Source organism: Fundulus heteroclitus, chromosome 3 (assembly GCF_011125445.2).
Source record: "Fundulus heteroclitus isolate FHET01 chromosome 3, MU-UCD_Fhet_4.1, whole genome shotgun sequence".
Classification (NCBI taxonomy): domain Eukaryota; kingdom Metazoa; phylum Chordata; class Actinopteri; order Cyprinodontiformes; family Fundulidae; genus Fundulus; species Fundulus heteroclitus.
The window spans coordinates 2,300,419-2,323,074 of record NC_046363.1 but is presented as its reverse complement, the minus strand read 5'-3'; the positions used below and the strand labels follow the sequence as shown (position 1 = coordinate 2,323,074).

Here is a 22,656-nt window from a genome sequence, read left to right as displayed (position 1 = left end):
CCCTGGGAACTCCTTCTAGACAGCTGAGAAACCATTTCAGGAGACTAATCTCATGACGGCTGAAGGGCAAGAGTGACCAAAGCAGCAATCAGGACGGGGTACAAACAAGATGTATTGAGTTATTTCTCAATTCTGTGTTGGATTCATAGTTCTATATACTTTTTAATTATAGTTTTTACCTTCACTGTGTATCTGCAATATAGAAAGTCCTGAAAAGCTGTTGGATGACAAAGGCGAGTCCAAACCTTCGACTGATGGCGTCAATTATTTCCAGTTTTTGGACACCAGGACCTTTTGTGAACTGATTTGGACTGTGCTAATGTGCCAAATCTGTTGATCTTTAGTATATATGGATATTTGAAAACTGAACAGTTTTATCGGAGGAATACCATAGCAGTAAGCCTGTGATATGATATTAGGAATTAAAAAAATAAATGGGTGATATTCTGGATGATCTTATTCCACGTCAGCGTGGCCATAGCAGGTTCTTAAACCTGTGACTCTATACGTGATAAAAATCTCTTTCAGGGGTTAGTGGTACGGTTACCAATGAAGCGACCAGAGGAAAAATGGCAGCCACAGGCTCACTGGACACATGCAGTTGAAAAGAGTGGCAGAATATTTAAGTCAATATTTAATTACATGGAAAAAAATAATTAAACAATGACTAAAAGGTCATTGTGATTAGTTTTAGTTACAAAAATTAAATTTAGATAACAAAATCCCTTCTCAGTATATAGCACTGGGAAAATGGGCTGTATGTATTATTAATGACCCACAGGGAGGCCAAAGTGTGAATGCTGAACATAGCTAGCATCAGTGTGCCTGAGCTTTAATACCATTAACACCTTTTTTTGTTTTGGTCCAGAAACCAGAGCGCTGGTGTAACAGTTAAACAGGTCTGTGGGGACATGATGGAGAAATCCTGCTAAATGGGACAACAGCAGTTTGGTCTGTTCCTCCACTCAGTGTTATTGCTAGCAAGGGATTCTGGGTAATTCTCAGAGCAACGGCTTCACTGCATTAATAGAGAGAACAATAAAATGTACATTTTTGGCCCATTTTGTTTATATTCTGCAGGGAAGGGTCACCTGCAATGTTTTTATTCTTTTAAAGGGGGGCACAGAGGAAAAAGTGTGAGAACCACTGGTTTAATCCAACAAACTGGCTCCACCTTTTCACTCAATGTTTGGTTCAAGCTGTCCAGCTTCTGACCCCACAGCCAAAGCTCAAAAAAACAACATGAAATGAAGTGAATGTCCCTGTATTAAAATCAGATTTCACAACATTCACACGTTATTATCCCCTTGTTAAAGTGTGACACACTAAGGACTAAGATGCTGCTCAGTTTTAAGTGAAACAGCCATTTTTGATCTTTATTGTTTTATGTATTGATAAAGCCTTAAAATACTTGTAAATATGGTGCAGGGATAAGTGAAATGTATGGCATTTAAATGAGATGTTTTCAAATTATGAAAGTGCTGAAACTACATTATACAAGACATGAGTCTGCTTATTGATTTAGACTTTATGGAACTCATTTCCAGTTTCTGCACAACTGAAGCGCTGTTACAGGCGGAGTCATTACGATGTCCTACAGGCGCACCAAGGAGGAGCTGGATGCTGAGTTTGAGAAGTTCCTGAAAGAGGTAATGCACTTTTAAAAAAATCTGCTCATAAACTCTTCACAAACTAACATTTAAAGTTTCCAAAATTAATCCAGTTTTACATAAATCCAAAGTTTAAAAAAATATCCATTCTATTTAGTCTGTGCTGTTATTTAAATTGTATTTCAAATTCAATTTTGCCTCCAAGCGATCATGGACATATTTAAATTTGCCACATGCTGCTTCTCCTCTGATCGCCAAGAAGCAGAAAACGTAGATGGAGAGACTGGATCAGGCGGTGCAGCTTCCTTTTGACTGTGAAATTCCACTTTGTTGCTTTTAGTGACGTTTCTTGAAGATGGGATATTTTTCTACTGAATTGGGGAATTTCTGTTGATCAACCATTTATGTTCTTATTATGTGGAAAAAACTGCTTCATGATAAAACACAAAATTCGGAAAAATATAAACAAAACAAAAAAACTGAGTAAATTGGGATTATAACCTGAATAATTGTTACTAGGTTTTTCTCATAATTGTGCTGCTCAGTTTTCTGGTCACACTTTATGTATAATACTGTAAAGTTTGGTGGAAATAGCAACATCACTTATAAATTTTTGGTGTTTTCTCTAATCTGTTGAACATGTAGTTAAAGAAAACTTTGAAACTGCAAACTCTGAGCTGCTCCCTCCCCCTCACTATATTGCAGAAGAAAGTTTGTAGAAGGTTTTCACATACCAAGACATCCATGCTGCACAACATCTGAAAATCTAGCGATGGTAACAGTAACAGTAAACATTGCAATGATGATATTAGGTGCCGTATACGGCAGTTTTCTTCCTCCCTCTCTTTCTCATCCGTGCTTCCATCACTCTGTGACCTGAAAAATTACTGCCAACAATTACTGCTCTCCAAACAGTCCTTAGCCAAATGAATATTGCAAACAGTGATATTAGGTACATATTGTGCAGTCCTACAAGAGATCCAGTCAGACACAAAGCCAAAGTGAATTAGATAAATAACCTCCTAGATTTTCTTCTTCAGAGTTCTTTGCACTTTGGTTTTCCTGGTGCTCGGTGGGAATCCTGTCATGTGCCTAACATTTGTGGTTGTGAGAGTAAAACTCATCATGTCATGGTTCCAGGCGTTGCTTTGACCCCGTGTTGAACAGTCTGTTTCAGATGACTCTGTGGATTTGGGCAGCCCTGATAAACAGCCAGTCACCAGCAGCCAGAAAGCCAGTCAGAAAGCAACAGTGTCATGGTGGCAAGATGATGAGGTCAGCAGTGGAGGTAAGCCTGAAGGACTCTGGGTGTGTGACTATAACCTAAGAAGATCTGCTTACATGATGGAAAATGCTCCAAAAACATATTTCCGTGTCAAGCTTGGCTCATGCAATGGTTCATGGGATTTTATTTATTCTATAAATGTACCTATTAGCTCAAAGGACACATAGCTGGGGTGTAGATTTATTTCAGATTTATTGCAAGTGCATTATAGTTGTTGTTTTTTTAAAGAAGTCTGTAATATAATTGTATTTTTCCCCTTTTAAATTGACATCATGCTTTTAAATCCTTCCTTTTGACTTAGAAATCATCCAGTTGTGGGCCAGAGATATTTGGACAGTAGGGACACAATCTTCATGATTTGGGCTCTGCATTCCACCACTTTGGATTTGAAATGAAACAACTCCAATGTAACTGAAGTGCAAACTTTAAGGTTTAATACAAGGGTTGAACAAAAATATATGATTAAACATGTAGGAATTGTAGCTATTTTTATACAAATACTCCTCATTTAAGGGGCTCAAAAGTAATTGGACAAATAAACATAACCCTAAATAAAATGCTACTTTTCAATATTTTGTTGAGAATCCTTTGCAGGCAGTGCATGTCCATGGGTTCCTGAAGTCTGGAACCCATGGACATCACCAGACGCCGGGTTTCCTCCTTTGTGAATCTTTGCCAGGCCTTTACTGCAGCTGACTTCAGTTGGTGCTTGTTTGTGGGTCTTTCTGCCTGAAGTTTTGTCTTGAGCAAATGAAATGCATTCTTGACTGGGTTGAGGTCTGGTGATTGACTTTGCCATTACAGAATATTAAATCTATTGCATTAAAAAAGTCTTGGGTTGCTTTTGCAGTGTGTTTTGGGTAATTGTCCATCAATACGGAGAAGTGCCATCCACTAAACCTTGCTGCGTTTGGCTCAATCTGAGCAGAAAGTATATCCCTATACACATCAGAATTCATCCGGCTGCATCTGTCTTTTGTCACATCTTCAATAAACACAAGTGATCCAGTGCCATTGCAAGCTATGCATGCCCATGCCATCACACTGCCTCCACCATGTTTTACAGAAGATGTGGTGTGCTCTGGATCATGAACTGTTCCAATTCTTCTTCAAACTTTCTTCCTCCCAACATTCTGGTACAGGTTGATATCAATCTCCTCTGTCCAAAGAACACCAGAAGAAGCCAGCCCAGTTCTGGGCTGGCTTCTTCTGGTGTTCTTCTGGTGTTTCATGGGGTTTCTTTGACGCCGCTGCATTTCCTGTTTAGTCTCTTCTGTTGGAACACTTCCCCACTTTCTTCTCTTTTCTTTTCTATTTTTTCACAGCAGAGTCTTCCAAACGAAGGTTTATTAAAACCAAAGAGCCCCCGACTGAGAACAAGGGTGAGATTAAGTTGACAAAAATATTCTAAAATACCCACACCCGCATGACATTAGCTCTGTTTAAAATGTGTTTAATTAAAAACAAATGATGATGAATGGGAAGTCTGACAGTAACATCTTCCGCATGTTTTCTGCTATTGCAGAATGTGACAGGTTAGAGCAGGAGCCAAGGCAGAGTCCTGCTGTTTGCAGGCAGAGCAGCAGGGACGTGATCTCTATAGTTTCATCTAGTAACAGCCCAGGTAACTCCTGCTGTAGAACTTTATTTAAAAGGAACATCTAGCTGCAAAAGGGCCATACAGTGCCTTGCAAAAGTATTCATACCTGTCTCACATCTTTTGTAGTCTTCTGCCAGCATCTTCTTGCTTTTATCTCTTTTTGTCTTCCCATCAACTCTGACCTGCTTCCCTGTCACTGCTTAGTATGAGTATCCAAGCAGCATGATGCAGCCCCCACCATATTTCATGGTGACTTTGTATGGCTTTCTCTCAATGATGGCTCTTCTTCTTCACACCTTGGTCTCCATGATCTCTACTGTTTTCTAACAAACCTCTGAGGCCTTCCCAGAAGAGAGAGATTTGGAATTGAACCAGGAAATAAAATCCTGGTTCACTTCCAACTTCCTTAAATTGAACAGTTAGGCCGTGGGCCAGAATCTGTACGGTGACTTTTCGTATGAACTGTCAGGTGGCAACTTTCTTCCACCGGGAAAAGTTGCTACACATAGCAGTGATCTCAAAACACCAATGTTCCCACGTTTTCACTTGCACATTAATAAGTTATAGGCGATAAAAAATCTAAACTGTGGCGCTCCGGTCCAAGAGGTCACGTGATTCGATTTTTGCTGCTCAGCCAATCAGATCGCTGTATTGTCAGCTGTGCGCGTTTAGCAGTTCATCATGGCTGCGCTCGTAAGATGTTTGTATGCATCTGTTTCCAGACGAAGAAAGCCCAATAGTAGCATTTTCTGGTGCCAGCTGGCAGAGATCTTGATGGCAAGAAAAAAGAAATAGCCCAGTTCATCCATCATTCGTTTTCTACACGCTTGTCCCTGCGTTTGCGAGGTGCCGGTGTCTATCTCCAGCTGTCAATGGGCGAGAGGCGGGGTACAACCTGGACAGGTCGGCAGTCCATCGCAGGGCAGAAATAGTCCAGACTTTTGCCCAATTTACAGTGATGTCACCAAGACCTGCTGCGCTAGAATAGCACAGGTGTTGTGCCAAACGACTTATCCCCGCCAGAATTTGTATCCCCTGCGTCGGGAGCGCATTCAACTGGAAGAATGAATCCAGGCAACTCCGCCTAATTTCCAACCTATTAGGCGTGGAAATGAAGATGTTTTACTTTTCTTAACGAAATATAGCAATGGTGTCGTTACATTGTCGTTCAGTTAGTGTGAAAAAAATGAAAATGTAACCCTTGTTAGTGCTATCATCAAGGATTGCTATGTCGGTTAAAACTCGATTGATCACTCAATATAACATGTTATGAGAAAGAAAACGGCTCTGTGGTCATTTTCACATGTGTCACGAAAATATTAGCTTTATGTTATTAGATTGTCGCATGTCTGTCTGCTGAAACCAAAAATCCACCTTCCTGAGTCCATCACAGCTGATCTACTGGTTTATCTTTTTTCTTTTTCTTTTTTTTTGACCCGCATGAATAGATCATATAGAGCGGATTTCACGTGTGATCAAATGAACACTGAATAAAGGTACAGCCAAAATTATCAGATTTAATAATATCTTAATTCAACCAAGAACCATATGGAGATATTAACCATATTAAGAAAACGAGATATGTCGCTTTTAAAAATAGAACAATGTATTAGGAGTTCAAAAAAATCTATTTCATTTTATTAGAATGTGATATTTAAAATATTTAGACTTCACAAAGCTGAAGGTTAAAACTTTTATTGATTTCAAAAATACAATACAAAATTCTACAAATTCCGAAGGTGATAACTCGTTTGGCACAACGAGTTTATACAACGCCTCTCGCCCATTGACAGCTGGAGATAGACACCGGCACCTCGTGAACCCAGCGGGGATAAGCGTGTTAGAAAATGGATGGATGGATGTTCTGGGCTATTTCTTTTTTCTTGCCATCAATCTCAGCCAGCTGGCACCAGAAAATGCTATTATTGGGCTTTCTTCGTCTGGAAACAAATGCATACAAACATCTTACGAGCGCAGCCATGATGAACTGGTGAACACGCACAGCTGACAATACAGCGATCTGATTGGCTGAGCAGCAAAAATCGAATCACGTGACCTCTTGGACCAGAGCGCCACAGTTTAGATTTTTTATCGGCTATAACTTATTAATGTGCAAGTGAAAATGTGGGAACATTGGTGTTTTGAGTTTACTGCTATGTGTAGCAACTTTTCCCGGTGGAAGAAAGTTGCCCCCTGACAGTTCATACGAAACTTCTTATGGAAGCGTCCTACACATTCTGGCCCACGGACTAAGTGGTTAAACTGAGATCCTTCTTGTAGGAACCAAATCTACCTTATCCAAAGCTGGCAGTTTGTCCCTTTCACTTTATGGCTCCTCAGTCTCCCCCTCCCCTCAGGTTAAGAGTTTGGGTGTCATCCTCACTAGCGCTCTATCCTTCGCCTGTCACAACAATAACATCACCCGTTCTCCCCATTTTCATCTATGCAACATTAATCGCCTTCGTCCCTCCCTTTCCCCTCACTGTGTATCAGTTCCTGTCCACAGCCCTGTCACCATTGATTACTGTAACTATCTTCTCTTTGGCCCTCCTCCAAAATTCCTCCTTAAGCTACAAGTGGTCCAGTATTCAGCTGCTGGCAATATTACCAAAACCCCCTCATTTCATCACATCACCCCAGTCCTACAGCAGCTCCACTGGCTCCCTGTTCAATTCAGAATTCACTTCAAAATCCTTCTGTACACATTGAAGGCCATCCACAACCCTGCTCCCCCTACCGCTATGATCTCCTTCCCGCACCCTTAGAGCCCCTCTTCTATTCACTGTTCCTCCTCCCCACCTCAGCACCATGGGGAGCAGAGCTTTCTCCTGCTCTGTTCCCAAACTCTAGAATTCTCTTTCCCCCAGATGTCCACAACACTGACACCATCTACCAGTTCATGTCTAAACTTAACACCCACCTGTTCCAAAGTGCATACTCTGTGATTGCAGGTTCATTGTAACTTTTATTATTGTTTTATCTTTATTGTTATGCTGCTTGCTCTGTATAATGTCCTTGAGTGGTGGTGGTGGTGTTGTTGTTGTTATTATTGTTATCAGGGAAAACTGCCTTTCCACTCTTTATCCTTTTAATGCCTTCCTTATGTCATCCTTATTATTTTCTGCTGCTTCTCACAATGGTCTCTTCTTCTGCTTTTCGTTCTTTCTCTTTTTCCTCATTCATCAACTCTTCAGAGTCATTGTATGCCTCTTGTTTGCCTTGAGCTTCCTCTACTTTTACTTTGCCTCTCTCTCTACTCCCAGCAACTCTCTCCAGTCCTCACAGTATCATACTTCTTAGCTGATCTCTTTCTTATTCCACTACCAAGTCTTCAGCTTTCCTTCCAGAGGACATGGCAAGTTCTGTTCTACCTGTCTCTCTGACAGTATTAGCCATCATCTGGAAGTGCCTCCTATTTAGCTTCCACCACTTTCATGACTGTCCCTTGTCCCCCTCACTAACCTCTGCTCTGCCTTTGTCCTCTTCATCTTCCTCACCATCAGAGTCATTCTACACACCCCCATCCTGTGGTGTCTGGCAACAGTCTCACCAACCTTGACCTTAGTCACTGATTTCCTTCAGGTCTGCACCAGTGCTTTAAGTGGAAAGAAACCAGATACTCCCCTTAGTGTCATACAAGTATGGGACAGAAACCTGGGTAATATTTTAACATAGATCTACTGTTTCATAGTTTAATAGTTAGATTGGACAGAAAATAAAAAGAACAAAACAAAGCCCGTTATAAATCAAAACCATATGAGCCAAATTTAAAGTGTCATAAAGTCACTTTATAAAAATAAAAGAGATAAAATAAAAAATCTTTAAAAACAAAAACAAGATTTCTCTATGTTTATTAGTTACTGTTTCCTTCTGTAAAATCTGTTTCTTTTCAGTGTTAGGTCTGGCCTCAACAAACCCATTACATTTTAGCAATATTAACTTACCCAGCGCCAGCGTTCCACATAGGGTCCCAAAAAATGTTTTGAATATGCGATTAACGCAGATGTTTCTGTGCTTATAGAACCTTGTCAGCACTGCAGTTTGAACGTACGTTTGTTTCCTGTTTCAGCTGTTTCTCCCGTTTCTTAAAAAGTCAGGGAGACAGCTCCGCTCTTTCCTACCCATCTCTCCTCAGCGCGCTCAGAGCAGCTGTGAGCATCCCTGGTGGCTGAGAGGGAGAGAAAGAGAAAGAACCTTTGGAGGTTTTGACTGTTGGAAAACAATATAGCAAAGCTACATTTCACACTTTATTCACTATTGAAGCAACAATAAACCTCTGAACAAATGAGAAATGATCCCATGTTCTGCCTGGTACATCTGTTCTAATTCAAAAATGATTTAATCTGAACAGCAGGTTAAAGTCTGTTAATCTAGAATAATATGGAGAAGTTCTGCAGATTTAGGATTTTTGGTCTTGAGCTCTTCATAATAAATCCTTGTCAGGAAAACAAAACTTGTCATGATCTTAAGGTCCAGTTTTCTCTATAAAATCAGGTCTTCAAACAAATACATGTAAACAGCACAAAAATAAGTCTTATTCCAACAACACTTTATAGGAGAGTCCTACTTCTGTATTACAATATTATTATAGTTGCATTCATTGTATTTTAGTTGTTTTGACGTTTTAATTCCACGTAAAATCTGATTCTTTAAGTTTCCGCCTTGATAGGTACACTGTTATCTCTTGTGAAGGTATAGGCACCAATGTTGATGCAAAATGATTTTTTTTTTTTTTCAAGAGTTTAATTTCTCCTCCGAGTTATTTTAACTGTTTTCTATACATTAATATTGAGAAGTTATTTTGGAAATAAAGAGAAACACACTGACAAATATTATATTATTGTTAATTTCCGGGTGGGGGGCACCACAAATCATTGGTGCTTATGGCCCCCAAATGGCTAGCACGGCTCCTGATCTTACCTTTGACCTGAAAATATGGCTCGGCCATTTGTGCCGCATCAGGTTGTCCGTTGGATGCGCTGATGCTAGCTTGTAGAGCCCAACCTCAGTGTTCCTGTGCAGTGAAGGATCGTTCTCTGCTCCAGTTCATGTCCTCTTTGAGCCCTTTTAGAGCGAGCTCAGCCATGATCATTTCCTCCACTTTTCCTTGATCATCCAAAACACCTACATCCAGTTGAATGTACGGCAATCATTGTGCACCAAAATTGTTGGTTTCTTTTGAGGCGATATTATTTTATCAACAAATGGGCTACAAGCATGGTAGAGCAGCTTGAACTCGGCTGCTAAGCTTCTAGCTTTCCTACCTTTCCAACTGGTCTCCTCAACACAAAGTATGTCCGCCTCCCTCCTCTGCATCATGTCAGCCAACTCTCTAGCTGTTCCTGTCATAGTCCCAACATTCACAGTCCCTACTCTCAGTCCTAGACTCTTGTCTTTCCTCTTCTCTCGTACGCAACCCTCTGTGTTTATGCAGGCTTGGAACCGGCCCAGAATGGGATACAAGACGCTGGGCCCCCTTTCAGGCTGCATTTGGTGTTTCATTACATAAAATCCCAATATTATACAATGAGCACTGTGACTGTGACAACACGAGATGTGGAAAGATTCATGAGGTTTGAATACTTTTGCAAGGCCCTGAAGAATTTGGCTGCTGTGACCAGAAAACAAAGAATTTGGATGACACCCGCAGACTGTCGGATTACCTTTGTGCAGCATAAACATCTTCTACCCTTTCTTTCCTGGTGCTGTCTAAAGCTGCCAGCAGTGAGTCCCACCACAAGCCTGTTCCCAAACCTCGCAGCAAGGCTCCAGATACACACATCCAATCTGAGATGATCCTCAAAGAGAAGGATCTGGATATTTCCCAGAGTCAGGAAAAAGACCGAGCTTCGTCAGAAAGTCAAATCAGTTCCACTCATGAAAACCTCCAGAAGGTGGCAGAGAGGAGTCCTGATGAAGCTAAAGACATTGCAGCAGCTAACGATGGAGCATCCCATGGGAACGATGATGGTAATCTGGCTCCCAATCCCAGAAGCCTGGCCTGTTTATTAGAATGAGTCTAGTATCTCTAGAGCTAATCTTAGGTCTTAGTCTTTTCTTCACCCATCTTTAGAAGTTGATCTGCTCTCAGCATTCCTGGGTCTGTCTGGCTAAAATCACAATAATAAACCTTAGTGCCCTTAAAACTGGACATGATTGTGGCATTTTACACAAATCTGTGGAAGGCTTTTCAAACGTTTTTGAAAAGCTCAGTAAATGTGTCCATGCTGTGTTGTGACACTAGGTGGCAGTGTTGGGTTCTGGTGAAACAAATGCCTGCTTTAGTTCAGTCAGAGTCGTATCAACACTGTTGCCCTACATGGCCGCTTTAACTAATGAACACTTCATACTGATGTTTTCTGTCATTTTTCTTAATTTCCAGCTTTTCCAGGATCTGGAAAGTCTTTTAGAAAGTCTTTGAGGGGCTCTCAGCCTATTCAAGAGGAGGGGGAAGACACAGAAGGTTCTGGGCTGAGGGACAGCAGAGGCAGCTCAGAGAGAGAGCGTAAGTGCATAAAAAGAACTTCGGGGGAGCAAAGTTGTCTCCAAACACATGTTGTTACCAGGGATGCTGTTTTAAACGTTTTCTGAAACACGTGTGCTGTTTATCTCAGCTTCTGTAAGTCATCATCTCCCATATCCTCACCCTGATATTTCACGTGTCACTGTCTTTAGCTGTAACACCTGAAAAGCCTGCTGAAGTAGGATTCAGGATTCAAATTCACTTCCATACGTTCCAGTTATTTTCTTCTTATAATACAGTGCAGCAAAATTTAGTCCAAAATGCCAACTGAAAAGTTATCTTGCTAAGAAAGCCCAGCCATGTGCACTGAGGCATTGACTAGGAACAAGTATGGTACATCATCCTGATCAAGCATGTGGCGACAGTGGGAAGGAAAGGCTCCCTTTAACAGGAAGAAACCTCCAGCAGAAACAAGGCTCAGTATTTGTCGGAGAAGAGCTGTAAGGGTATTTAAAGGTTAGTATTCTAGTTTGAGAAAAGAATTCTCAAGTGGAAAAAAACCCAACAATCCACTTTTGACCCGTGTCTTCCCAGCGAGTTCATCTTAAGGTCTGAAACCATCAATGCAATGCTCTGAGGTCAGATGAAAAGCACATAGGCTGAACAAGAATCAAGGTGCTGCAAGGACCTATTAGATAGGAGACCCAGATGAAGAGCTTTGGTGGGAAATTAACATGAACTAAAACATTTTTGTAAACACAGGGGGTCAAAATGCCTGGCCAATCAGGAGACTGATGAAGCCATACAGAAAGGTTGGAATGACTGCTCTGCAAAGTCAGTACTAGTCCTGGGTCTTCTGTTCTAGCTCAAGAATACTAACAGGTTCTGAGTTTTGTTCAGCCTCAGCATGCTTCTTTTGTAAAAAGAATAGTTTCACACAGACCAGTTGCATAAAAGGCAAGATTTTAAAAAGAATTATAGGAAAATACATCAATGAACGTAATAATCAATGCATATGACTCCTTGCTGGGTTTTGTTTTATGATCAGAAAAAAAACTGTCTAAAAAGCACCCCCCCCCCCCCCCCCTCCTCCTTGTGTAAGCAGGACATAACTCTGTAGCACATTGAATAGCATTAGCATTGCTCTATTATCCCCACTCTGTACGTCCTCATAAATAGAATATTTTTTGTGTTGTGCAGAACCAGTGCTGGCTCCAGCTGGGAACCTGAGCAGTTTGGGCCAGGACACTCTGGAGGAGGAAAAGGAGAAAGCCAGGTTCTTTGCACAGATAGAGGCAGGAGCTTCATCAACTGTAGATTATTCCAAGCTGAACAGAGAGTTGGATTCAAGCCCTTCTACCTTTGCCACTGATCTCAGGTTTGTAAGCAGCTGAGAAAGCTTCTTTTGGGGGTTGGAAGTCTTATTAGGGCCATTAGTTGGATATGGACACATTGCCCAGAGAGCCTACGTTGTAAGAATGAACTTATTTTATGAAAAGGCAAATTTGAGTCTTCTACTTTTGTTAAACTACACAGCTCAAAAAAATAAAGGGAACACTAAAATAACCGTAGGAGGGTTGTTGCCCTCGTACAGCCTCCTCCATGTCTCCTGATACTTGCCTGTCTCCTGGTAGCACCTCTATGCTCTGGACACTACGCTAACAGGCAAAGCAATCCTTCTTGCCACAGCTCTCATTGATGTGCCATCCTGGATGAGCTGCACTACCTGAGCCACTTGTGTGGGTTGTAGACTCCGTCTCATGCTGCCACTAGAGTGAAATTACCGCCAGCATTCAAAAGTGACCAAAGCATCAGCCAGAGAGCAGAGGAAGTGGTCTGTGGTCTCCACCTGCAGAACCACTCCTTTATGGGGTCTTGCTAGTTTCCGCCTGTTGTCTGTTCCATTTACACAACAGCAGGTGAAACTGATGGTCAATCAGTGTTGCTTCTAATGTGGACAGTTTGATTTCACAGAAGTGTGATCGACTTCAAGTTACATTGTGTTGTTTAAGTGATCCCTTTATTTTATTGAGCTGTGTAGTTTAGCCTTGTGGAAAGCATGTTCCACTGCACCGGCAGACTGTGCATCACAGATTGGTTTGATAATGCTTTTTCAGTGTTATGTAGCGACACTTATTTGATACATGAGTAAACCCAGCCAGAGCAGCAATATTTTATGTCACAAACCCACCCGTGTGACAATGGTTTCAAGTTAAAGCTCAGGATTGAGACGTTCTGGAATGAGGAAAAGAGTTTCCTTCTAGGAAAAAGGGTGATCCAGGAGTGGAGCAGAGGAACGAAGAGCAGAGGGAGGCTGGAGCTGGAGAGGCTGATGGAGAGTCTCCAGGTAGGAGCAGCATACTGAGGAGCAACCCTGCTTGAGCTGCTCTGTGTGTCTTCATCAGATCTCTTGTCTTGCAGCCCATGCTGGCTCCCCACACTACAGTGAAGATTTTGAAGATGTGGACAATATAGAAGAGCCACCGGGGGAGGTTAGGACATTCACTGTCTAACTCTTTTATCTCCTTGTCTACGTGAACTCAGACAGAAACGCGATCTGTTTCTGTCCGAGATCCAGCATTGTAACTATTTATCCCCTCTTTAGACTTTTCAATATGAAATGTTAGCGAGATAATATTTTCTCTTTATTCCCTGTTAAAGCACTGAACTGAAACACGTTGTTTTTTTCTTAATTTTTTTTTTTTAACTGAGTAGGTTCTCTAGAAGGGTTCTTGTTTTTGAAACATTGTCTCTTCTTCAAGAGACTTCTTCAGTCTGGGGCGTTTCAGTTAACTCAGCCTTATCAGCAGAACCTTTGCATGGTGGATCAACAAGTTTAACGGTGTCAATGAAAAAGGTTGCTTACATGCAAAAGAGGACCATCAGGCTAGTGCTATGATGGCCGCTTATTGTTCCCTGAGAGCTGAGTCATGCTCGCAATGTGAAGAGAAACCGCTCGTTGCTAAGCAGCGGTGGAGGCCTCCATCCCTCCCCTGTCCCTTGTCCCCCTCTTACAATGCTGTTATTGAGAGCACAGGGCTTCTGATACATGTAATTGATCATGGCACACCACCATGGCAAAATAAAAGCCTCCAGACCTTCAGAATTAATTTTTTTTTAATTATATTTTTTTAATGTATATTAAAACAATGGAAAGTATATGAAATATATTTACCCTATATTATGTATAGCCTATATTTGTGCACTTATGCTAACCATAATCTGAGTTTGAAATCAATTGAAATATCATGAAACGTTAAAATGTACTGTATTTTGAAAAACCAACACCGCCTGCTCCTTCCTGTCTGGCTGCTAAGCTGGTTAGCGGCTACTGTGCCGCGTTGTTCTCACGGGGGAAGGAAATCTAGAGACAACAGTTCAGTGTTGCCAGTTTAGCATCTTTGTTGATATATTTAGAGGCTTTGCAGACACCTACGACAATTTTCTTTCAAAAAGCGACTAGCAACAACGACCTTTAGCAACTTTTTTGTTTTGACTTTACCCAAAAGCACCAGTCGCTCTGGAATCACTGTATTGAGGCAACAGTGAGAGCTGCCACGAGAGTTCCCACTTCCCTCAGCGCTGTCTCACAGGCACATCACCGCTGCTGCCTTGTCACATAAATTTAGTTTTTAATATAGTCTTTTGCACTAAAATAATTCCCTGACTTTGATTCACACACAGCTGCAATCACTCATTCACCTCGTGCACTTTGTGTGCCTCTGATAGCTGTCTTTTTGGTACAGTTTGTTTTATGTAGTGTGGAATCAGGCAATGTATTAAAATTTTTAATTTTATAAAGTAATTTTTAGTTCCAGTGACATTTAATCACTGTTCAATTCAATTCAATTCAATTTTATTTATATAGCGCCAAATCATGAAACATGTCATCTCAAGGCACTTTACAAAATCAAGTTCAATCATATTATACAGATTGGGTCAGATTATACAGATTGGTCAAAAATGTCCTATATAAGGAAACCAGTTGATTGCATCAAGTCTTGACAAGCAGCATTCTCCCTTTGATCATCGTAAAGTTTTAGGACTAATGTTTCAGCGTGCAGAGCAGATCACATGACACAGAGAGAAAAGGGCCTGCAACAGCCAACACAGCAAAATTCTTGGATTGTAATGGAAAAACTCCAGAAGTAAAGGTTCATTGTCTTCATGCAGGCCAGGCACATGAAAACATAAACGGGAATAGCGCCAGGGGATGTGGACAGTTTAACGGTATCCATAGCGATCTCAATATGGTTTAGCATGTTTAGGGCAGGAGCGTCTGAAATTAGAAATTAGAAATGAACTTCAGTAACTGACATCATTTCTTTTTTTTAATTTACAGAAAATAAACACACAGCACCATTGAGCAGTATGGGACTTTATGGATTACAAGTAAACAAATAATAGAATACACTTGCTCAGTTACCATGTTGCTGTACAAACACATTTGGAGCACTGTTCAGGACAGCAAGTTTATTTCAGTGCAAGCAAACAACAAATCAAGTATTTGAACCCAATGAGTCAGGTCAGACTGTTTCACTTTAACTGGGCTCTTCTTAGTCTCATAAGAATGCTTAAAAAACGGGGCCTCACATTCTGCCAGGTAGGCCGGATGTAATGTCTGTCCTATTAAAATTTAAAGACTACCTTTATTATTGTCATTTTCTTTTCCTTGTAAAAAAAATCGAGTCATTGTTTTATTGTCCAGCAATAGGCTACAATTTTTAAAACCTTTGCAAACCGTGGAGTTACTGCGGACAACAGACCAACAACAGGTCCTGTGAGTTATCTCAGAAAAGCGCCTCATATGGTCATAAATGCAGCTGTGTTAGGGTGTTTTGATTTAATACTTTTGCCTTTGTTCAGAAATGACAAGTGACCATATTTTTGTTTGGTTCCCTGATTCCCAGGTTTCTCTTCCACAGAACTCTAAAATGGCCCCAATTCTTGCGAGAGGTAAGAGAATTAACATTACACTGCAGTCATGTTTAGGCGCGTCTCTGAGACGCCCAATGGCTGGTCCATTTCCAGGAGCAAAATCTTGGGAAATACTACGACTCATAATCACCTCGTCCATGTACACTAGGGCTGACTGCGTCCTCTAGAGAAATCATTTTCTACATATTTGTGTTCAATCTTTGGAACCAGGGCAAATAGCTCAATTCAATAAACTTAATAGAAATTGTTGTATTTCATAGAACTGTTCCAGAGGGTTTTAAATCATTTTGACCCACTAATGCCTCCAAACATGTGTTTGTGTTTATTTATAATATTTTCCCTCAGTTTCTCTCTATGACTCTTTGGATGACACTGGTGTGAAGCACAGAGGGAAGGACACAGTCAGCTCACTGGACAGAGGTAATGCAACTCAAGCATGTCCTCTATCGAAAAAACTTAATATTTGAAAAGGATAACTATTAATAAAAGCAATGAAACAAAAACTGTCAAACATTTGAAGGCTTCAGCCAGAATCAGCACTTCTACTATAAGGGAATCTAAATGTTTTGTCTCATAGCTGGCTAGCAGCTGAGGTTGCACCCACTGACTGTGGCCACAACCAGCAGAAGAGACCGCGCAGCTACAGTATGAATACTGTTGGCGGTGGCCAGACATGTCGAAACTTGGCGCAAAATAATTCAGATTTATGGAACCGTGCGTAGATGTGTCACCGCACACGTTGCCCTGACAACTCCAGATGTGCGGAAAATAATGCAGAGGTTCCCATGAATCATGACCGTCAACAAACACAAACATTTGCAAATTAGTAAAAATACCAGGAAAGCAGCACGTGTCCAAATAATCATGCCAGTGGCGCTGTCAGGCAGTCACAGAGACACCTGGAGGGATATTTGTGGTGAATTATGGTAAACCAACAACTTCTTCAGTGACATCAGCGACTCATTAAAGAGACCGGCTGATAGGGTTGGACAATAATTCAATATCAATGTATATCTCAATATAACTTTTTTCAATGACGGTGGTATGACATGTCCAATATTTCAATATACATTATAGTCTGATTTGTCACTGACTGACATTCTGGGTTTTATGTAATTTTATGTGTTTTATTTTTTAAGGTAAATATTTCTAAAATGTTATAATGGAGGAGTTTTATAAACATGGCGACATATTTGTTATCAGTTTGTACGGGCATCTGTTGTGGGCATTTTTTGCCATCTTTCTGAAGCTTTTATTTTGTTCATATTAATAATCGTAATTATATCGACAGCAATTCTGAAATATATCGTGATGGCAGGTTTGACCATATCGTCCAGCCCTACTGGCTGAAAATATAAAGTTTGATTGTATTTGTTGTGTTCTACAATGTTTATCAAATTCAAATGGTGCTGCCAGTTACAAGATTACTCAGTAATTTCAAAATATGTGTCAAATATTTATAGAAATCTTTACAAAAGTGACAGCTGTACAGATAGCACAGATATATTAAACTCATTAAAAGAAGCAAACACTTTAAAAGAGGATGAGGAATCAAAAACTGTGACAAGTCACCAGGCAATAATGGCTTGATGGATATGTCTAAATTCTTATGCATTTCTGGGTTGAAACTTACATTAAAGAAATGTGAAATATTCCCCTTATATACAACTATTACTGAAATTTGTATTATTCCTGTAAAAGACAATGTAACTTACAGGATGTAGGTATTAACATTTATATGGGACACAGCAACATGTTTTTTAGAATCCAAAAAAAGTAAAAAACAAAGCATTGGATTGACCATGACCTGGATGACTGAGAATCTTCACCAGCATGTTTTTTAGAACTTTATACTCATGTCATTGTGGAACTTTTTTTCCTTTTTAACAGCTCAGTGAAGCGGTGATTCTGTGGTTGTGAGTCATGTGTTGGTGTCACAGGACAGGTGTGGAGCCCATCTGAACGTGTTTTGTGTGCAGGCCAGCTGTACGCACAGAGTGGAGGGTCAGAGGTGGAGGCTCTTCAGGAAGCATACAGACAGATTCACTCTGTGGAGGATTCAGATGATCTCTGTCATTTCTCTCTGGAAGACAGAAAGAGGAGCAACAGGCCAGTTTCTCCACCCCCTCCTCAGCATCCTCAGCAGTCTCTGCAGCCTGCTTCTACCACTGAGTCAGGTCAGACAGCGCTCTACTGAAGCATGGCTTCCACCTCTATCAGCTGTATTTAATCAGAGATTAATAAAGCAACACTTTTCACATCAGTGGCTCAGGGACTAGGATGGTCAACTGAAAGGACTCTGCTTAAAGTATTCCTGCCCGGCACTTCTAGGCTGAACTGTTGGAAGTCAAATTAAAAGCAAATGGTGGTTTACTTTAGTGAGTTAACAGCAAAAAACAGGTTATTAATGAGTAAGAATAAATGCTTTACTGACTGGATTTTTAAACCACAGATCCCTTTTTTTATGTACTCCTAATTAGCAGCTATGTAAAAGATGGATAACTGTGGCAATAAAGCAGCATCTGTGTGGTGATCTGTTCCAGATGCATTAGTCAGGATGGATTAGCAGAACCTCTGGACTATTGTAGCTAACGTGTAGCACTGTAAGGTTTGGGAGTGTGTATGGTAGTGCTTAGCACAGGCTTCCCTAAATGCACTGTTGTGTGTGTAAGCTATTAATTGATGACATCTAAGGGTGCTGTGCTTTTTCTGGAAATCATTGGTGTCCACCTTCAGTTATTGACTTTGTGCGCTGAGACTGTTCCAGATTCTTTTAATCGTTTAAAGATATTCTGCATGCGTTACACAGTGACACCTTAAGGAGTTGCTCATAAATGCCAAGGCTGGTTACTTTGTCTTTTGTTTTACTTGTCCTTAGACTTGCCCACTGCAGAAGAGCTGATGAGGCCCATCCGACCAGAAAACAAGCACATCAGAGGCTTTACACTGCAGCCTGTCAGGTTAGATCCAGGGTATCATTGCCCAAGCCTACCTCCCAGCATTAAGAACGAAGGTTACACATATAACACTTGTTCTATGAATCCTGGGTAACCACCAGAGGGCGATGCTGAAAGCACTGAATGATGTTCTCATGGATCAAATATCTAAATGCACATTTCTGTAAAGGAAGCCTCAATCAGCATTGTTAAATATGCACGCTACTACCTCATTATCTTTATCTGGGATTTTCCTGAAGACAAAAAAAAAAGTAACCCTTGTTTATTGCATGCTTGTTTGGCTACTCTGGTTCACATTACAAAAAACTGACAAATGGTGGTGACAAATAAAATATTCTTGATTGAAGTAATTATACCAACATAACTGACACACCGGATGACCCCTCAGAACCCAGATATCCTGACATCAAGGCTCTGTTGCTACAGAATTTTAATGCGTGAATTCAGATCATCTCTGACGGTCACTCAGCATTCATTGAACTGTAGGTAAGGACCTAACATTTGCTCCATTTCATAGAGGGCAGTGCTGAAAGCACTGAATGACCAATACAACTATGTCACAAGGAATGGTGAGCACATACCTCACAGAGAAGAGTCAGAGGATCCTGCATTGTGAAATCTGATGAACGTGCTCGGGAAAGCCCATAATGCAGCAGCACGTAGCGTTTCCACCGGGACCCTTCTTATAACCGGCCAGGAAGCAGAGACAGAGAAGGCCCACGCACCACCCGGTGGGGGGGTGGGGGTGGGGGGGGGCAGCGTCCTGCACTGCAGGCCTGCCAGACGTCTACATTCCAACAGGAGAGATGCTGTTTGGAAAGAGGACAACTCAACCTAGCTGCCAGCCCATCCTGGTCCGGTGCTCTGACCGCCCCGTAAGGGAATCCCATCAGGGACAATGAGTTGAATCCTCCGTAGTGAATAGATTAAGGCAGTTATTTTAGAAAATACAAGGAGAATTCAGCCTTCAGGCAAGGTCATGAGACGAGACCGAAACCTGTCTTGAGTACTACACTATACGTCAGGATATAAAGGCTGTGAGTGGCCATCTGGGCTGATGTGCAAAGGGAGCAGTCACTGCTCTCAGAACCGTCCTTTGGTGGTCAGTGGGGAGGAAATAGAACTAGTTATGAGCATAGATTTAGAGCTGTAGTCTAAAGCGTATGTGGTTACATCCTTCCCATCCTTCCCATCAGTTAGTGGCAAACAGATGTTATTGAACTTCATTGAGCATCTGAGGTGTAGCTAGTGAAAGATCAGGCAGTAGTAATAAAGAAGTATCCATCCTTCCATTATCTAACCCGGTTATCTGTGTGGGTGGTTGGCTCGTGCCAATCTCCAGCTGTCATTGGGCGAGAGGCGGGGTACGCAACATATTATTCATTACATTAATGACCAGGTGGAACATTTTAAATACATCTTTGGGAACCAGCCAGTGAAGATCTTATTTACAGTCCTTTGTTTCATTTCATTAGCAGTGGTGTTTGTTTCTTTTCTAAGATCTGTGAGTAATTGAACACGTGATTTCAGTGATGCAGAGCTCCATCATGAACAGAAATCCCGGTACCTGTCCCAGACCTTCACAGTTGGGACTCCATCACAGTTGGAACTGGAGCAGCCTGGAAAGACTGCTGTTGCTGCTGGATTAAAAGCAACAATAAGGCCAACTAGTCACAAGTCCAGATCCTCAGAACCTCCCTCCCATGACCTGACATCCAGTATCAGGAAGGAAGCAGAAAGACTGATGCAAGAACAGAATAAATGTTCTTCACAAACGTCATCTCTGGGCAGCAAGGCAAAGAAACAGCCGGTGAGGAAGAATCTCACACTTTGCATGATGCTAATACCTCAGAAGCAGCCCACAGAGTTTGTTCTCTCTCTCTCACACACACACACACAGACACACACACACACACACACACACCTTTAAAATGTCATTTGTTTCTGCACACTCTTCCCACAGATGTCCAGGGTCTCCTCGGTTTCTCATTCTTCCATGTTTTCTGAAAGGAAGACGACTCTGGCTCCCTCCAGAGGCAAGGCCAGGGAGGGGAAGGCAGCCGGGAGTTTTAGGTCACCGAAGACAAGCAAAGCTGCTGACACAACCAGAGGCCCCTCCTCCAAACCCATAGCCACAAAAAAACAAGAGCAATGTGATGATGCAGGTCACTGTTGTCTGTAATCTCTAAATATGCGCACATCACAATGATCAGATCTGAGAGTAGAAAGTGTAGTAGCGTTTGCTGTGTGTGCGCGTGGTGAATTTGTGTTGTTTGGTCAGCAGAGGCAGGTCTGAGGGCGAGCAGTGAGCTGGTGGCATCTGTTCAGTCCCTGGTGGCTGTCCTCCAACAGCAGATAGACACCAGCAGCCACCACAGTGCCATGCAGGAGGTCAAAGGTCCTCAGGACAGCCCATTTACAGCCCCGCCTCCTCAGGTGGGCACACAACTTCAACACAAACTAATTAGAAAATAATGCAGCTTTGTTATTAAGGTATGCTGTGTACATAATCCAGATGTATTCACAGGGTGTCCCAGAATCTATCTGCCAGGATCTGCTGCAGACCTGAAGAGCTTCTATAAGCTGGTTGTTGTGTCTTTCAGACAATCGAGGAAAATTCTGTGATGGAGGCGTTAAGAGTCCAGCTTGCTCAGAAGGAAAAAGAACTGCAGATGATGAAGGATGAAGCAGAGGAGGTCAATTCACTGAGACAGCAAAACTACCTGCTGCAGAGCAAGGTACAAAACATGAGACGTCTATTCAATTCAATTAAATTTTATTTATATAGCACTAATTCACAACACATGTCATTTCAAAGCACTTTACAAAGTCAAATTCATTAAGATCATACAGATTGGTCAAAAAGTTTCCAATCTATCAGAGGGTAGAGCCACAGGGGACAGTCGTCTGCATTGTTGATGGCTTTGCAGCAATCCCTTATACTGAGCATGCATGAAGTGACAGTGGAGAGGAAAACTTCCCTTTAACAGGGAGGAGAACCTCCTGTAGAACCTACTATTAAGAGAACAAAAAACAGAACTAAAAGTTGAAATAACAACAAGCAATGCAAATTGGAGAACAGTAGGAGAACTCAGCAGAGTGAGAGAAATAGACCCTGATGTCCTCCAGCAGCCTAAGCCTATAGCATTTAATATTCTTTTAGTTAGATGCACATTTCTTCCCATGTATTCGTACACAAAGTTGACTTTGTTCACCCCTCAGCTTCACAGTGCAGAGGAAGCCAGTCAGAAGAGGAGACGGGTGGAGGCTGCAGATCCCAGCATGGAGGAGAACTATCAACAGATGGCTCAAGACATCAAAGAGCAGGAGATACTCATCAAAGGTTACCAGCAGGTTTGTCCGTTTCTTCTCAAAATGTCTGCCATTCATAATGCCTGTTCTTTACCTGGGCCTGATTCTGCTTTTATTTGTTCCTCTGGATGGGCTTTAAACATTTATTCAACAAGTCCCAGCTGCCATTCATAGTAACTGTTCAGAGCTTACACATCCAAAAGTTTGCTGGCTCTCTGCCTTTGTCATACACAGCCAAGCATTAAAAGCACTGCAGGTCCCTGAGGACTAACCTCCATACATCCTACATTCTGAAGCTTTTACACTGGCAGAACAAACAAAGGTGGCACAAACTGTAGAAATGGCTGATAAGCTAATAAAGGCACAAAATATGCAGAAATAATCATTTTAGCACAGTGTCTGGAGAAGTCTAACTTGGTAATTCATAATTTTAAAATATAAAAACCTTAATTTCTGTAAAAACTCGTCACCAGAGAACAAAAAAGCTTTCA

At 41.4% G+C, this 22,656-nt stretch overlaps 1 protein-coding gene across 12 annotated transcripts in view; it reads left to right on the top strand.

Annotated features, from left to right (window-relative positions):
• The window catches only part of cep162 (centrosomal protein 162), a 35,033-nt gene that overhangs the window by 732 nt on the left and 11,645 nt on the right, over nucleotides 1-22,656 (top strand). The window contains exons 2-19 of one of the 12 annotated variants that reach the window (XM_036128728.1): nucleotides 1,548-1,649; nucleotides 2,778-2,898; nucleotides 4,224-4,267; nucleotides 4,420-4,519; nucleotides 10,211-10,465; nucleotides 10,878-11,000; nucleotides 12,159-12,336; nucleotides 13,223-13,305; nucleotides 13,380-13,450; nucleotides 15,869-15,914; nucleotides 16,242-16,316; nucleotides 17,876-18,073; nucleotides 18,775-18,856; nucleotides 20,384-20,663; nucleotides 20,817-21,018; nucleotides 21,135-21,289; nucleotides 21,457-21,591; nucleotides 22,076-22,207. In XM_036128728.1, coding sequence (XP_035984621.1) covers nucleotides 1,590-1,649; nucleotides 2,778-2,898; nucleotides 4,224-4,267; nucleotides 4,420-4,519; nucleotides 10,211-10,465; nucleotides 10,878-11,000; nucleotides 12,159-12,336; nucleotides 13,223-13,305; nucleotides 13,380-13,450; nucleotides 15,869-15,914; nucleotides 16,242-16,316; nucleotides 17,876-18,073; nucleotides 18,775-18,856; nucleotides 20,384-20,663; nucleotides 20,817-21,018; nucleotides 21,135-21,289; nucleotides 21,457-21,591; nucleotides 22,076-22,207 — 2,340 coding nt within the window. In that variant the 5' untranslated portion in view covers nucleotides 1,548-1,589. Of the gene's footprint in view, nucleotides 1-1,547; nucleotides 1,650-2,777; nucleotides 2,899-4,220; nucleotides 4,278-4,419; nucleotides 4,520-10,210; nucleotides 10,466-10,877; nucleotides 11,001-12,158; nucleotides 12,337-13,222; nucleotides 13,306-13,379; nucleotides 13,451-15,868; nucleotides 15,915-16,241; nucleotides 16,317-17,875; nucleotides 18,074-18,774; nucleotides 18,857-20,383; nucleotides 20,664-20,816; nucleotides 21,019-21,134; nucleotides 21,290-21,456; nucleotides 21,592-22,075; nucleotides 22,208-22,656 lie in introns of all 12 variants that reach the window. The other 11 variants (XM_036128715.1, XM_036128722.1, XM_036128712.1 and 8 more) reach the window with 11 other exon arrangements.